Source organism: Mixophyes fleayi, chromosome 2 (assembly GCF_038048845.1).
Source record: "Mixophyes fleayi isolate aMixFle1 chromosome 2, aMixFle1.hap1, whole genome shotgun sequence".
Classification (NCBI taxonomy): Eukaryota; Metazoa; Chordata; class Amphibia; order Anura; family Limnodynastidae; genus Mixophyes; species Mixophyes fleayi.
The window spans coordinates 372,466,141-372,482,211 of NC_134403.1; the positions used below are offsets into that span (position 1 = coordinate 372,466,141).

The 16,071-nt window shown below is 51.3% G+C and overlaps 1 protein-coding gene across 1 annotated transcript; it reads right to left on the reverse strand.

The window, feature by feature from the left end:
* Nucleotides 1-292: 292 nt before the first annotated feature.
* On the reverse strand, nucleotides 293-6,659 carry ZDHHC23 (zDHHC palmitoyltransferase 23). Its single transcript, XM_075197409.1, has 5 exons — nucleotides 6,604-6,659; nucleotides 4,154-4,395; nucleotides 3,267-3,929; nucleotides 2,950-3,117; nucleotides 293-2,694 (listed from the first exon to the last, which is right to left on the reverse strand). Exons 2-5 carry the CDS (start codon nucleotides 4,303-4,305, stop codon nucleotides 2,427-2,429), a joined length of 1,251 nt encoding a protein of 416 aa, XP_075053510.1. The 5' UTR covers nucleotides 4,306-4,395; nucleotides 6,604-6,659; the 3' UTR covers nucleotides 293-2,426.
* Between the last annotated feature and the right edge of the window lie 9,412 nt (nucleotides 6,660-16,071).

Consider the following 16,071-nt stretch of genomic DNA (forward strand, 5'->3'; position numbering starts at 1 on the left):
GCTCCGGGCTCCCCCCACGCCCCCCCTCCCCGGGCCGCTCCGGGCTCCCCCCCCACCCCCCCCCCCCTCCCTGGGCCGCTCCAGGCTCCCCCCACGCCCCCCCTCCCCGGGCCGCTCCGGGCTCCCCCCCCCTCCCCAGGCCGCTCCAGGCTCCCCCCACGCCCCCCTCCCCGGGCCGCTACGGGCTCCCGCCTCGCCCCCCTCCCCGGGCCGCTACGGGCTCCCGCCTCGCCCCCCTCCCCGGGCCGCTCCGGGCTCCCGCCTCGCCCCCCTCCCCGGGCCGCTCCGGGCTCCCACAGGACTTGTGAGCGTAATGGATCTGGCCACCACCACTATTATTTATTTATAAGGTGCCACAGATTCTGTAGCGCCAGATACAGAAGCAAGTCACAAATAGGTGAGGTTATACATATAAGTAGCACAGATGAGTGTCAGTAATGCTATAGGGACTCACACAGGGTGCAGCAAAAGACGTGAGAGTCAAAGGGAGTAAGAGGTAGACAGATGTGAGACAATAGGTAGAGAGGACCCTGCCCGTGAGAGCTTACATTCTAGAGGGAGGGGTGGTGAGAGCCAGTAGGATCCACTGGGATGAAACGGCGATGGCAGACGAGGAAGAGGAGGTGGAAGGATAGGAGAGCTTGAAAAGGCGAGATTAGAGTGAGCGTTTGAAGGTTGGGGAGAGTCAAGTGAGGTGGGGTAGAAGGTTCCAAAGCTTGGGGGCAGTACTGCAGAAGTCTTAGTAGAAGGTAATGAGAGGTGAATTGAGGCGACTGGACCAGGATTTTGGTTGCTTCCTGAGAGAGGAAGGGACATATTTTCGTGATGTTACGCAGGAGGAAGTGGCAGGATTTGGTGAGGGACTAGATATGAGGGGTAAAGCTGAGGGCTGAGTCAAGGGTGACTCCAAGGCAGCGGTCTTGGGTGACAGGAGAGAGAGTGATGTTGTCAACCAAGAGGGAGATACTGGGAGGGATAGTAACATTAGCAGAGGAAAGATGATGAGCTCAGATTTGGAGATGTTGTGTTTGAGGAAGCGCTGTGACATCCTGGTATTTACAGCAGAGAGAGAGCAAAGCGGGGGAGGTCAGAGAAGAAAAGATAGATTTGTGTGTCATCAGTGTAGAGGTAAAGGCCAAATGCTTGAATAAGTTTGCAGAGTAGTGTAGAGAGAAGAGCGGACACATAACTGACACGTTGCCAGTGTGAGATTGTCATTATAATATTATTATCATAATATCAATTATATCATTATAATAGTGAAGTGCAGCTGTTTTTCTAACTGTTGCTTTGTGTATTGTGTTTTGCATGTATTTGTATCCTTCTCTGTTTCTATACATCACCCTATATACGCAGAGGACACAGTACAGGCAACCTGGGGGACAGACACTGGGAGCCGGGGGTCACAGTACAGGCAACCTGGGGGGACAGACACTGGGAGCCGGGGGTCACAGTCCAGGCAACCTGGGGGGACAGACACTGGGAGCCGGGGGTCACAGTACAGGCAACCTGGGGGGGACAGACACTGGGAGCCGGGGGTCACAGTACAGGCAACCTGGGGGGACAGACACTGGGAGCCGGGGGTCACAGTACAGGCAACCTGGGGGGGACAGACACTGGGAGCCGGGGGTCACAGTACAGGCAACCTGGGGGGAGGTCACTGTACAGCAGGCCTGGGGCACTTTATGGGCACTGTAACATCTGTGAACATTACACGATGCCTCCTGTAATCATTAGATTAATGTATATATTAGATTACCAGGTTTAGCTTCTTCTAAAACGCATCAATTTGTTTCTAAAAAAGTGCAAAACGCTGCAGAACTCTGTTTAATACCGGCCAAAGACTATTAGGGTGAATAGGAAAGACAAGGTTACTAACTATTCAAACTCACTCGATACGGATCAGTTAAAGCCTCATAAGTAGATAGGTTATGGGGGGAAAGGGGGGGGGGGGGGGGCATCAAACAGAAAACTATGCACTTTATCAAGTAAAAGGCAGACTAAGGTGCTGATATTGCAAGAGCCGGCTCGAGGCTCCAGCTAACGGTGGATCTGGGGTGTAGGCGAGTGACCTCTATATTCCATGAGAAGGTGACTTATATTAAGGAAGGGGATGACCCAAAGTAGGTAACCCTTTATTATATGATTTATGTCATACTAGAAGATGTGTCAATGTTATACTCAGCATCATTTTCTGATAGTCTGAGTATTATGTGGGTATTGGAGATGATTGGACCATTTACAGATCTCTATTCCCGAGGTCCAGTAAAACGCTGCTCTGTGAAGTCTACAATTAAAAAGACAATTTCTAAGGTTTTACTCTACAACCTGTACAGTTCCCATAGAGGTAAAGTGGTGTCCAGTCTACCTGGCTAAGGGATGATGGTCTGTCGTGAAGAAGGCACTGAGGCGGTGGTGTGCGGCCATCACACAACGTCCGAGAGGTTTTCTTCTGCGCGGTCACCGTCCAGAGACAGGAAATGGAGCCAGTTCTGGAGAAGTCCTTTGTTAAAGGTCCCAGTGTCCACGGCCAGTCCGGCGAGTACCCAGCGGCCGGTCTTCTCCCGCAGGGCGATCCGAGCCTCCCGCTCTGTGACGTTATAGCTGATGTTAAGTAGTTGTACCAGCAGGACGTAGCCCATCCCGGCTGTGACGATGGCGCAGTACCACACGCAGGTGAAGGCAAACGAAGTGCTGAGTAATTGGACAGGGGAGCGTTAGACTTCTACCTGTACAGCGGAGCCAACATACTGATCACAGCGCTAAACATTAATTCTATGGATAACACAGTAACACTTTCTATCTAACGAACATTTAAGGTCACAAGATCACTGTGCTACAACTGGAGCTCTTAACCACTAAACCAGCTCATCCTTCAAGTGTTCACCTACTTACTATACACACTCATCATTGTCCTAACCTACGATCCATCACCGTACACCGAGTTACCTGTAGTTGGCGTAGACTCCTGGGCAGTAGAATAAGGCACTGAGGATATTTTGTCCAGAGCAGACAGCACTGAGTGTCAGTATTATCCCGTATATGGAGGTGAACTGGAAAACCAGAAGCAGCAGGATGAAGAATTTGTGGTTCTGAGCTCCGATGCAATTGTTAATCCTACAAAATCCAATGTAAAAATGTGTTTAATTATAGTAGTAAGAGATTGTCATGTAAGTTGTTATTATGTAACCTGTGTCTCCCATAGATCTTTTAGAGGCGCTAACTGTTCTATCTCCACCCTAGCGGAGGCTACTGCTGGCGCTTACCACACACAGTGATGGTCCAGTCGTTGTACACAGCTCCCGCAGATCCGGCAGTGTCCGCTCCGTGGAAGTCTCACTACGTGGCAAACTTTACACCAGTTTTTATCGGTGAGGAGATAATCATTTTCCCTCTGGACCCCGTGAAGACCTCTGGGGAAATCCTTGTCCGCAACCATCCACGAGTTATTTCCAAAATCCCTTTTACCCTCTGACTTCACCCTGGTGATATTTGTGCTTCTATTCAGGTAGCCGGGGTCCCTTTTCGCCTTCACCAAGAACAGAAGAGTCATCAGAAGCCCCCACGTGATGGTAAGTAAGTGCCCCCATCCTATGTGACCTTTTAGAAAGACTTCATGCACAAAGTTATAGTACATGTACCCCAAGGAGAAGAGGGCCAGGCTGAGGAAGAGCAGGGTCTTCCCTTTACGCCTGTGCGTCAGCCTATAATACCAGATCACCAGCAGCGGCAGAGAGCTCAGAGTAACCACTGTCAGGAACACATGATGAGCCGCAAGATAGAGAGAGACCGGCAGCAGAAACAGTGGCAGTAAAATGCTGACATCGAGCTTCCTGGCACCGCGAATCCATGGCACACGGCAGCGATCTGAAGCCGTCTCTATGACCCTCGCCAAGACCTCCGGCTGCAGCGATTTACAGGTGATCCACCTGGAAAACAGAACATGAGATCGGTCATAACACAAAGTCGCAGCACGGCGCTGGCAAAGCACCAGCTGAAGCTTCCATAAATCTCTGGTTCTGAGACCAACAGTTTTCTTGTCCGATTTGGACTCTTAGAAACTGTCCTGAAAGTAGATTTTATGAACTAGAGCACATAGCAGTTTACTGACCTCCTTCATGATAACATGCTAGTGACACGCATGTCCACTCACCCGTCACACGCCTCGTCCAGGTCCTCACAATCACACAGACAGGCAGCCAGGTGACTCTTCTCACCATTCTGGTTTATGTATTCACAGCAGCAGAGGCCGTCATCAATGTCACCCCCAGCCCTGGGAGTCCTCTTCTTCCTGACTCCGTTCATGTTCTCATCCTTCGCTATAGGAGACCGGCATCAATGAGCAACACTTCACCCGACACACACATCATAAGGGCGCTTGTTCCCAGGTGATAACTGCAGAGAGGACGACCAGGGTGAGAGATCAGGTCACCTGCACACAGCGGAGGCAGCCATCTTCATGAGGACGCGGCTTATTGGTTCTCTAGGAATCCATGACATTACTGAGGCCCTCAATGGCAGCGTGCTCATGAGGCGTGGGGTTCCTGGGGAACAGATAGGCTGCTTTCTCATAAACACAGGGTCAGATGACAAAATGGCTGCCTCCCATACTTACCACACATGTTGGTCCCAGCACCCACCACATTTTATATAACAACTTTATTCACAACTTACGCAGCATGACCGAGTCCCACATTGTAATGAGCTGAAAGCAATATGCAGAGGACACACTAAATATAGACAAGATATTTTTATGACTCCTCGGGTACAAATGTCCCTTGGGTGTAATGTTGGGTTGGGCGGAGAATGAAGTATTTTTATACTTTAATACATTCATTTTGTGCTATACAATTATTTGCTTCTACTGTAATTTTAGTCATTTTCTTATGTAAAGATGTGGGGGCTGGGTCATTAGGGGAAGTAAGGCAAAAAAAAGAAAACTTCTCCAGAACAAACCATGATACAATGCAAGGGGTGCAAATTAGTTTATTGTTTTGCACATTAGTTAATTATTGTCTGTTTTTTAATGTAGCACAAATACTTGATAGCTTTATTTTTACACTGAAATGTAAAGTTGATCTAGGACATGTCCTACCCCAACTATACATCTGTCCACACATTTTAAATTTACCTCCCCCCTCCAATGCAACATGGTTTTGCCCAGGTACAGTTATTCCTTTTTTATGCTTTACTCTCCTTAATGCATCAGTCACCTCACCCGGCAGGTGGTCTATCTGGCAGACAGTAGTGTATGGTGGAGGCATGAGGCACAGAGTGTCACATGGTACAGAGACATCATCAGTCACCTCACCCTGCAGGTGGTCTATCTGGCAGACAGTAGTGTATGGTGGAGGCATGAGGCACCAAGTGTCACATGGTACAGACAAGTCATCAGTCACCTCACCCGGCAGGTGGTCTATCTGGCAGACAGTAGTGTATGGTGGAGGCATGAGGCACCGAGTGTCACATGGTACAGAGACGTCATCAGTCACCTCACCCGGCAGGTGGTCTATCTGGCAGACAGTAGTGTATGGTGGAGGCATGAGGCACCGAGTGTCACATGGTACAGAGACGTCATCAGTCACCTCACCCGGCAGGTGGTCTATCTGGCAGACAGTAGTGTATGGTGGAGGCATGAGGCACCGAGTGTCACATGGTACAGACAAGTCATCAGTCACCTCACCCGGCAGGTGGTCTATCTGGCAGACAGTGTATGGTGGAGGTATGAGGCACCGAGTGTCACATGGTACAGAGAAGTCATCAGTTAAATGTTAATTGGGTGAAAACTGTAAAAACTATAATTATAAATATATGAGACTCAGCCTGTGGTGGGATCTATAGGGATGAATTATATGAATACGTTAAACAACAAAATGTATCAGACAAAGTAACAATATTACAGTAACAGGATCCAGTTATATTATATCACTGATAACACTGAGCCGGAGACTGGAGATAAAGAGCCTCATTGTGCCCCAGGGTCACCTAAACACCCCGCTCTCCCTGTCCTAGGGTCACCTGAACACCCCGCTCCCCCTGTCCTAGGGTCACCTAAACACCCCGCTCCCCCTGTCCTAGGGTCACCTAAACACCCCGCTCCCCCTGTCCTAGGGTCACCTAAACACCCCGCTCCCCCTGTCCTAGGGTCACCTGAACACCCCGCTCCCCCTGTCCTAGGGTCACCTAAACACCCCGCTCTCCCTGTCCTCCGGTCACCTGAACACCCCACTCCCCCTGTCCTCGGGTCACCTGAACACCCCACTCTCCCTGTCCTCGGGTCACCTGAACACCCCACTCCCCCTGTCCTCGGGTCACCTGAACACCCCACTCCCCCTGTCCCCGGGTCACCTGAACACCCCACTCCCCCTGTCCTCGGGTCACCTGAACACCCCACTCTCCCTGTCCTCCGGTCACCTGAACACCCCGCTCTCCCTGTCCTCGGGTCACCTGAACACCCCACTCCCCCTGTCCTCGGGTCACCTGAACACCCCACTCCCCCTGTCCCCGGGTCACCTGAACACCACACTCCACCTGTCCTCCGGTCACCCGCACACCCCCGCTCTCCCAATCCTCGGGTCACCCGCACACCCCGGTCTCCGGTACCTGCTCCGGTGCCTCCGGCGGTGTCTCTGTAACTGGCAGCAACTGGTGGGCGTGTCAGAACTTCCTTATTCAGCTCCGCCCCCTGGTCACGTGTGCGAGGTACATTAACCCTCTGCTGGCTGGAACTTTTCCTGTCTCATAACTAAATTATACTGTATCAGTCCCCTGATTATATTACTCTATAATAATACTCTATATATATATATACTGAGTATGTCCTGTATTATATTACTCTATAATAATACTCTATATTATAGTGTTCCCAGTACTGAGTATGTCCTGTATTATATTACTGCCAGTACTGAGTATTTCACCTATTACATTAGTCCCAGGAGAATGTTCCCCATTATATTACTCCCAGCAGAGTAACTCTTTCCATTATCTCTCTTTCTATTACTCTCTTGTTGTTTGAATTTCTGCAGATTATCTGTCCATCATCATCTTCCGCAGCATCAGACCACTGGATACAGATACATAAATACAGCATAACAAATACATCATAATAAGTTTATCAACAAGATAATAACAGTGTGGTACCAAACCCAAGTGTGAGTAATGCTCGAACAAACACAGACAGCACAAAAACATGTGTTAGTTCTTTCTGAGTATTGTGTGAGTGTACTGTGCGAGTACTGTGTTAGTTCTGTCTGAGCACGGTATGAGTATGGTGTGAGTACGGTATGAGTATGGTGTGAGTACGGTGTGAGTACGGTGTGAGTACTGTGTGAGTACGGTGCTAGTTCTGTGTGAGTATGGTGTGAGTACGGTATGAGTACGGTGTTAGTTCTGTGTGAGTACAGTGTGAGTACTGTGTGAGTACGGTGTTAGTTCTGTGTGAGTACGGTGTGAGTACGGTATGAGTACGGTATGAGTATGGTGTGAGTACGGTATGAGTACGGTGTTCATTCTGTGTGAGTACAGTGTGAGTACTGTGTGAGTACGGTGTTAGTTCTGTGTGAGTACGGTGTGAGTACGGTATGAGTACGGTGTTAGTTCTGTGTGAGTATGGTGTGAGTACTGTGTTAGTTCTGTGTGAGTACCGTGTTAGTACTGTTTGAGTCCTGTGTGAGTACGGTATGAGTATTGTGTGAGTACTGTGTGAGTAGACCAGAAGCGCATTGGTCACAGAGAGAGTTCCGCCTTGGACATCACAGGGTAATGGGGGTAGACATGAGACATGGGGTAGTGAGGACCCTGCCGGGAGAGCTTATATCAGTCTCTGCAGAATATTATGTTTACATCACTCCCCGCAAGGTACCATATTACTCATATCACCTTCTACGTCCTGTCCTCAGAATCAGTGTCCCACAATAAGTGGAGGTTCACAGTGGATTGGATATCACACACTATATAATGGCAAGGATACATTAGCGACACATTGTATTTGGGATCTCTGGATCCACAGACCTTAAACCTCCATCCTCACCTGCCTGGGAATGTGCCTATACCCATGTAAATATGTTATTATTTCCATACACTCTTCCTGTTAATCACCCGCATGATTTTCATACATTTCTTAGGAGCCGATTCTTCTCCAGTCCTGAATCCTTCACATACAACCCACCCCGAGGTCTCTGTACAAGGAGGTATAACATCCCCATCACAACACACATGTGCTGTATATATGGATGAACAGAGCCGTAACTTAGAATTCTAGTGCCTGGTGCGAGAAAGAGAAATGCCGCCCCCCTAGCCCTCAATTTTAACCAAATTAACCTAAAATATTCCTAAATTGCGCCCCCCTTCAGCGATCGCACCTGTAGCACAGCCCTAGTTATGGCCCTGTGTATGAATTATTACCTGTACCTATGTAATAATGTTACAACATATTTTCAATAACTGACACAACTTCAGAGTCAGGCAGAGCCTCAGGGTCTCCTCAGGTGGACACTGCCCCCAGGTGCAGAGTCTAAAGGAAAGAGAGGTGTTCACCAGGGTTCGCCTCAAGGGAATATGGACTTTGCGCCGGTCTAACCGCAGGTCGCGGTCCTGTAGGGGGCGATGAGCGAGACCAGACGGAGATCCTAGATGCTAAGAGCGAGGCTATGACTAGTGTCCGGCAGGGTGCACAGCTGGTGGGAGGGGGACTGACTGCCAGGACTACAGGTAAGGAGACCAGATGGTTCACTAAGAGGAGGAGTCTGCAGAGTGGGGTGCGCTGGGGTCCTGAGGAGCAGGATCAGAGAGGAGGCGCAATGGTCTGCAGGGAGTCAACGGAGTCCTGAATAAGAAGGAGGTGAGTCAGATATACACTGGAGAGCAAAGGTCTGTAGGTTAGTGAGACGCTGAGGTTCTGATGAGCCCTGGAGCCGGATCAGAGTGGAGGCGCAACAGTCTGCAGCGAAGATAAGGTAACAAACAGGAGCCAGAGGAGGAAACCCAACAGGTCTGCTCAGGTCGCTGCAGGTCTCCCAGGCAGAGTGTGTGGATGAAGGAGGGCACAGTGTGTGGAGATGAAGGAGGGCCCAGAGTGTGTGGAGATGAAGGAGGGCGCAGAGTGTGTGGAGATGAAGGAGGGCACAGAGTGTGTGGAGATGAAGGAGGGCACGGTGTGTGTGGAGATGAAGGAGGGCCCAGAGTGTGTGGAGATGAAGGAGGGCACGGTGTGTGTGTGGAGATAAAGGAGGGCCCAGAGTGTGTGGAGATAAAGGAGGGCCCAGAGTGTGTGGAGATGAAGGAGGGCCCAGAGTGTGTGTGGATGAAGGAGGGCGCAGAGTGTGTGTGGATGAAGGAGGGCGCAGAGTGTGTGGAGATGAAGGGGGCACAGAGTGTGTGGATGAAGGAGGGAGCACAGAGTGTGTGGAGATGAAGGGGGCACAGAGTGTGTGGATGAAGGAGGGAGCACAGAGTGTGTGGAGATGAAGGAGGGAGCACAGAGTGTGTGGAGATGAAGGAGGGCCCAGAGTGTGTGGAGATGAAGGAGGGCCCAGAGTGTGTGGATGAAGGAGGGCACAGAGTGTGTGGATGAAGGGGGCGCAGAGTGTGTGGATGAAGGAGGGCGCAGAGTGTGTGGATGAAGGAGGGCACAGTGTGTGGATGAAGGGGGGCGCAGAGTGTGTGGATGAAGGGGGGCACAGAGTGTGTGGATGAAGGAGGGCGCAGAGTGTGTGGAGATGAAGGAGGGCGCAGAGTGTGTGGAGATGAAGGAGGGCGCAGAGTGTGTGGATGAAGGAGGGCACAGAGTGTGTGGATGAAGGAGGGCACAGTGTGTGGATGAAGGGGGGCGCAGAGTGTGTGGATGAAGGGGGGCACAGAGTGTGTGGATGAAGGAGGGCGCAGAGTGTGTGGAGATGAAGGAGGGCGCAGAGTGTGTGGAGATGAAGGAGGGCGCAGAGTGTGTGGATGAAGGAGGGCGCAGAGTGTGTGGATGAAGGAGGGCGCAGAGTGTGTGGATGAAGGAAGGCGCAGAGTGTGTGGATGAAGGAGGGCCTAGAGTGTGTGGATGAAGGAAGGCACAGAGTGTGTGGAGATGAAGGGGGGCACAGAGTGTGTGGATGAAGGAGGGCACAGAGTGTGTGGAGATGAAGGAGGGCGCAGAGTGTGTGGATGAAGGAGGGCCCAGAGTGTGTGGATGAAGGAGGGCCTAGAGTGTGTGGATGAAGGAAGGCGCAGAGTGTGTGGATGAAGGAGGGCGCAGAGTGTGTGGATGAAGGAGGGCCTAGAGTGTGTGGATGAAGGAAGGCACAGAGTGTGTGGAGATGAAGGGGGGCACAGAGTGTGTGGATGAAGGAGGGCGCAGAGTGTGTGGATGAAGGAAGGCGCAGAGTGTGTGGATGAAGGAAGGCGCAGAGTGTGTGGAGATGAAGGAGGGCCTAGAGTGTGTGGATGAAGGAGGGCACAGAGTGTGTGGAGATGAAGGGGGGCACAGAGTGTGTGGATGAAGGAGGGCGCAGAGTGTGTGGATGAAGGAAGGCGCAGAGTGTGTGGATGAAGGAAGGCGCAGAGTGTGTGGAGATGAAGGAGGGCCTAGAGTGTGTGGATGAAGGAGGGCACAGAGTGTGTGGAGATGAAGGGGGGCACAGAGTGTGTGGATGAAGGAGGGCGCAGAGTGTGTGGAGATGAAGGAGGGCGCAGAGTGTGTGGATGAAGGAGGGCCCAGAGTGTGTGGATGAAGGAGGGCCCAGAGTGTGTGGATGAAGGAGAGCACAGAGTGTGTGGATGAAGGAGGGCACAGAGTGTGTGGATGAAGGAGGGCCCAGAGTGTGTGGAGATGAAGGAGGGCACAGAGTGTGTGGATGAAGGAAGGCGCAGAGTGTGTGGATGAAGGAGGGCCTAGAGTGTGTGGATGAAGGAAGGCACAGAGTGTGTGGAGATGAAGGGGGGCACAGAGTGTGTGGATGAAGGAGGGCGCAGAGTGTGTGGATGAAGGAAGGCGCAGAGTGTGTGGATGAAGGAAGGCGCAGAGTGTGTGGAGATGAAGGAGGGCCTAGAGTGTGTGGATGAAGGAGGGCACAGAGTGTGTGGAGATGAAGGGGGGCACAGAGTGTGTGGATGAAGGAGGGCGCAGAGTGTGTGGATGAAGGAAGGCGCAGAGTGTGTGGATGAAGGAGGGCCCAGAGTGTGTGGATGAAGGAAGGCGCAGAGTGTGTGGATGAAGGAGGGCCCAGAGTGTGTGGATGAAGGAAAGCCTAGAGTGTGTGGAGATGAAGGAGGGCGCAGAGTGTGTGGATGAAGGAGGGCACAGAGTGTGTGGAGATGAAGGAGGGCGCAGAGTGTGTGGATGAAGGAGGGCCCAGAGTGTGTGGATGAAGGAAAGCCTAGAGTGTGTGGAGATGAAGGAGGGCGCAGAGTGTGTGGATGAAGGAGGGCACAGAGTGTGTGGAGATGAAGGAGGGCGCAGAGTGTGTGGATGAAGGAGGGCCTAGAGTGTGTGGATGAAGGAGGGCACAGAGTGTGTGGAGATGAAGGAGGGCACAGTGTGTGTGGAGATGAAGGAGGGCACAGAGTGTGTGGAGATGAAGGAGGGCCTAGAGTGTGTGGAGATGAAGGAGGGCACAGAGTGTGTGGATGAAGGAGGGCGCAGAGTGTGTGGATGAAGGAGGGCCCAGAGTGTGTGGATGAAGGAAGGCGCAGAGTGTGTGGATGAAGGAGAGCACAGAGTGTGTGGATGAAGGAGGGCACAGAGTGTGTGGATGAAGGAGAGCACAGAGTGTGTGGATGAAGGAGGGCCCAGAGTGTGTGGAGATGAAGGAGGGCGCAGAGTGTGTGGATGAAGGAGGGCGCAGAGTGTGTGGATGAAGGAGGGCACAGAGTGTGTGGATGAAGGAAAGCCTAGAGTGTGTGGATGAAGGAAGGCGCAGAGTGTGTGGATGAAGGAGGGCCCAGAGTGTGTGGATGAAGGAGGGCCCAGAGTGTGTGGAGATGAAGGAGGGCACAGAGTGTGTGGATGAAGGAGGGCCCAGAGTGTTTGGAGATGAAGGAGGGCACAGAGTGTGTGGAGATGAAGGAGGGCACAGAGTGTGTGGATGAAGGAGGGCCCAGAGTGTTTGGAGATGAAGGAGGGCACAGAGTGTGTGGAGATGAAGGAGGGCACAGTGTGTGTGGAGATGAAGGAGGGCACAGAGTGTGTGGATGAAGGAGGGCCCAGAGTGTGTGGATGAAGGAGGGCGCAGAGTGTGTGGATGAAGGAGGGCCTAGAGTGTGTGGATGAAGGAAGGCGCAGAGTGTGTGGAGATGAAGGAGGCACAGAGTGTGTGGATGAAGGAGGGCCCAGAGTGTTTGGAGATGAAGGAGGGCACAGAGTGTGTGGAGATGAAGGAGGGCACAGAGTGTGTGGATGAAGGAGGGCCCAGAGTGTTTGGAGATGAAGGAGGGCACAGAGTGTGTGGAGATGAAGGAGGGCACAGTGTGTGTGGAGATGAAGGAGGGCACAGAGTGTGTGGATGAAGGAGGGCGCAGAGTGTGTGGAGATGAAGGAGGGCCCAGAGTGTGTGGAGATGAAGGAGGGCCTAGAGTGTGTGGAGATGAAGGAGGGCACAGAGTGTGTGGAGATGAAGGAGGGCGCAGAGTGTGTGGAGATGAAGGAGGACACAGAGTGTGTGGATGAAGGAGGGCGCAGAGTGTGTGGATGAAGGAAGGCGCAGAGTGTGTGGATGAAGGAGGGCCCAGAGTGTGTGGAGATGAAGGAGGGCGCAGAGTGTGTGGATGAAGGAGGGCGCAGAGTGTGTGGATGAAGGAAAGCCTAGAGTGTGTGGATGAAGGAAGGCGCAGAGTGTGTGGATGAAGGAGGGCACAGAGTGTGTGGAGATGAAGGAGGGCACAGAGTGTGTGGAGATGAAGGAGGGCCTAGAGTGTGTGGAGATGAAGGAGGGCACAGAGTGTGTGGAGATGAAGGAGGGCGCAGAGTGTGTGGATGAAGGAGGGCCCAGAGTGTGTGGATGAAGGAGGGCACAGAGTGTGTGGAGATGAAGGAGGGCGCAGAGTGTGTGGATGAAGGAGGGCGCAGAGTGTGTGGATGAAGGAAAGCCTAGAGTGTGTGGATGAAGGAAGGCGCAGAGTGTGTGGATGAAGGAGGGCCCAGAGTGTGTGGATGAAGGAGGGCCCAGAGTGTTTGGAGATGAAGGAGGGCACAGAGTGTGTGGAGATGAAGGAGGGCACAGAGTGTGTGGATGAAGGAGGGCCCAGAGTGTTTGGAGATGAAGGAGGGCACAGAGTGTGTGGAGATGAAGGAGGGCACAGTGTGTGTGGAGATGAAGGAGGGCACAGAGTGTGTGGATGAAGGAGGGCGCAGAGTGTGTGGAGATGAAGGAGGGCCCAGAGTGTGTGGAGATGAAGGAGGGCCTAGAGTGTGTGGAGATGAAGGAGGGCACAGAGTGTGTGGAGATGAAGGAGGGCGCAGAGTGTGTGGAGATGAAGGAGGACACAGAGTGTGTGGATGAAGGAGGGCCCAGAGTGTGTGGAGATGAAGGAGGGCACAGAGTGTGTGGAGATGAAGGAGGGCACAGAGTGTGTGGAGATGAAGGAGGGCGCAGAGTGTGTGGAGATGAAGGAGGGCACAGAGTGTGTGGAGATGAAGGAGGGCACAGAGTGCGTGGATGAAGGAGGGCACAGAGTGTGTGGATGAAGGAGGGCCTAGAGTGTGTGGATGAAGGAGGGCCTAGAGTGTGTGGATGAAGGAGGGCCCAGAGTGTGTGGATGAAGGAGGGCCCAGAGTGTTTGGAGATGAAGGAGGGCACAGAGTGTGTGGAGATGAAGGAGGGCACAGTGTGTGTGGAGATGAAGGAGGGCACAGAGTGTGTGGAGATGAAGGAGGGCACAGAGTGTGTGGATGAAGGAGGGTGCAGAGTGTGTGGAGATGAAGGAGGGCCCAGAGTGTGTGGAGATGAAGGAGGGCCTAGAGTGTGTGGAGATGAAGGAGGGAGCACAGAGTGTGTGGAGATGAAGGAGGGCACAGAGTGTGTGGAGATGAAGGAGGGCGCAGAGTGTGTGGAGATGAAGGGGGGCGCAGAGTGAGGATGAAGGAGGGCGCAGAGTGTGTGGATAAAGGAGGGCCCAGAGTGTGTGGAGATGAAGGAGGGCACAGAGTGTGTGGATGCAGGAGGGCCCAGAGTGTGTGGAGATGAAGGAGGGCGCAGAGTGTGTGGATGAAAGAGGGCGCAGAGTGTGTGGATGAAGGAGGGCACAGAGTGTGTGGAGATGAAGGAGGGCGCAGAGTGTGTGGAGATGAAGGATGGCCCAGAGTGTGTGGAGATGAAGGAGGGCGCAAAGTGTGTGGAGATGAAGGAGGGCGCAGAGTGTGTGGAGATGAAGGAGGGCGCAAAGTGTGTGGAGAAGAAGGGAGCACAGAGTGTGTGGAGAAGAAGGGAGCACAAAGTGTGTGGATGAAGGAGGGCGCAGAGTGTGTGGAGATGAAGGAGGGCGCAGAGTGTGTGGAGATGAAGGAGGGCGCAGAGTGTGTGGAGATGAAGGAGGGCCCAGAGTGTGTGGAGATGAAGGAGGGCGCAAAGTGTGTGGAGATGAAGGAGGGCGCAGAGTGTGTGGAGATGAAGGAGGGCGCAAAGTGTGTGGAGAAGAAGGGAGCACAGAGTGTGTGGAGAAGAAGGGAGCACAGAGTGTGTGGATGAAGGAGGGCGCAGAGTGTGTGGAGATGAAGGAGGGCGCAGAGTGTGTGGAGATGAAGGAGGGCGCAGAGTGTGTGGAGATGAAGGAGGGCGCAGAGTGTGTGGAGATGAAGGAGGGCGCAGAGGGTGAGGATTTTTGTACATGTTGTTTTATTTTGTTTCATCTTATTCCTCTTCGTATTAGCTGTAAATTATTCTTTGACAGAAATATAATTGAAAAAAAATATATAAAAATATTCTTTTCCCTTGGATTTATGGGTATTATTTTTGCAAACAACTTACCGAGTATTTCTGTCCTGACCTAAATACTTATTACATTATTTTGACCCAACTTCTTATAAAACGGGACTGCTCGGTAAGTATTTTGGAGGGGTGCCTTGAAAAAATTATGGAGACTCTAAGGGTGCCGCGTACTGGCTTAGGGTGTAAGCTTATCTGGCCAGGGCCATCTATACCTTCTGTTTCACGTCATTGTATACAAAGCATTTGTATCATGATCTCCTCAACATACATCGCTACGTACTATGTCAGCGCTTTATAAGTTAAAAAACTATCAGACAGAGCAAGGGCATTCTGAAGTTTGTAGTTCTACAACAGCCGAGATCCACAGGATGATTACCACTGACTTACTATTTTATTATAAAATTGCACAACCTCACTCCTCCGTTTCTCACTATTCTGCTAGCCACGATGGCACATCTCCCATCTAATACATTGCCCTGTTAACTCAGCTTTCTATAGATCAGAGCGCAGTGTAAATATCTGTTATTCACTGTGCGCAGTTTGTGGAAACCTACTTAGTATAACATCTTTCTCCGCTGAGGGATAGGATTCCCATACGGTTTCTGTATATTTATTTCTGTATTTAAGAATAACGGCAAAGAACCACTTCTGTATACCAGATATAACGCCATCCCCACATCTATATACTACTGAGTAGCACTCACTGCAGAAACCCTTAAAGTCGTTCCGTTAATGTATAATAGTTGTCCTCTGCTAGAGAACAACGATTTCTCCATCTACCACAATCCACCTACAATAATCTGTTCTCCCCTCATTCCCGAAACCACCCAACGAAGAGTTAAAATAAAAACAAAACAAGTCATCGATTTCACCTCATGAATTTATTGAACATTCCCTTCCACACTTGGAATCCATCAATGTTTCTAGAGACAGAAGAGTATAATATATATATATATATATATATATATATATATATATATATATATATATATATATATATATATTCTTAATGGAGGCAAAAGTCAATAGATGAAAGTTTTCCAACTGTTTTACTGTCCACCTCCATCATTTATATAGTTGTTGTACATTATCCACGAGGTGGGGATCATTGGTTATTGCATTAGTGCGTTCAGCGGTCAGACTCCAGATGTCCCTGAGGAACATT

Excerpts from the sequence above, each read along its gene's own strand:
- ZDHHC23 (XM_075197409.1), bottom strand. The coding sequence starts at position 4,305 with ATGAACGGAGTCAGGAAGAAGAGGACTCCCAGGGCTGGGGGTGACATT. Across the intron at positions 3,118-3,266 it reads CTGGACCATCACTGTGTGTG|GATTAACAATTGCATCGGAG; the intron begins GTAAGCGCCAGC and ends TGGATTTTGTAG. Across the intron at positions 2,695-2,949 it reads GGAGTCTACGCCAACTACAG|CACTTCGTTTGCCTTCACCT; the intron begins GTAACTCGGTGT and ends CCAATTACTCAG.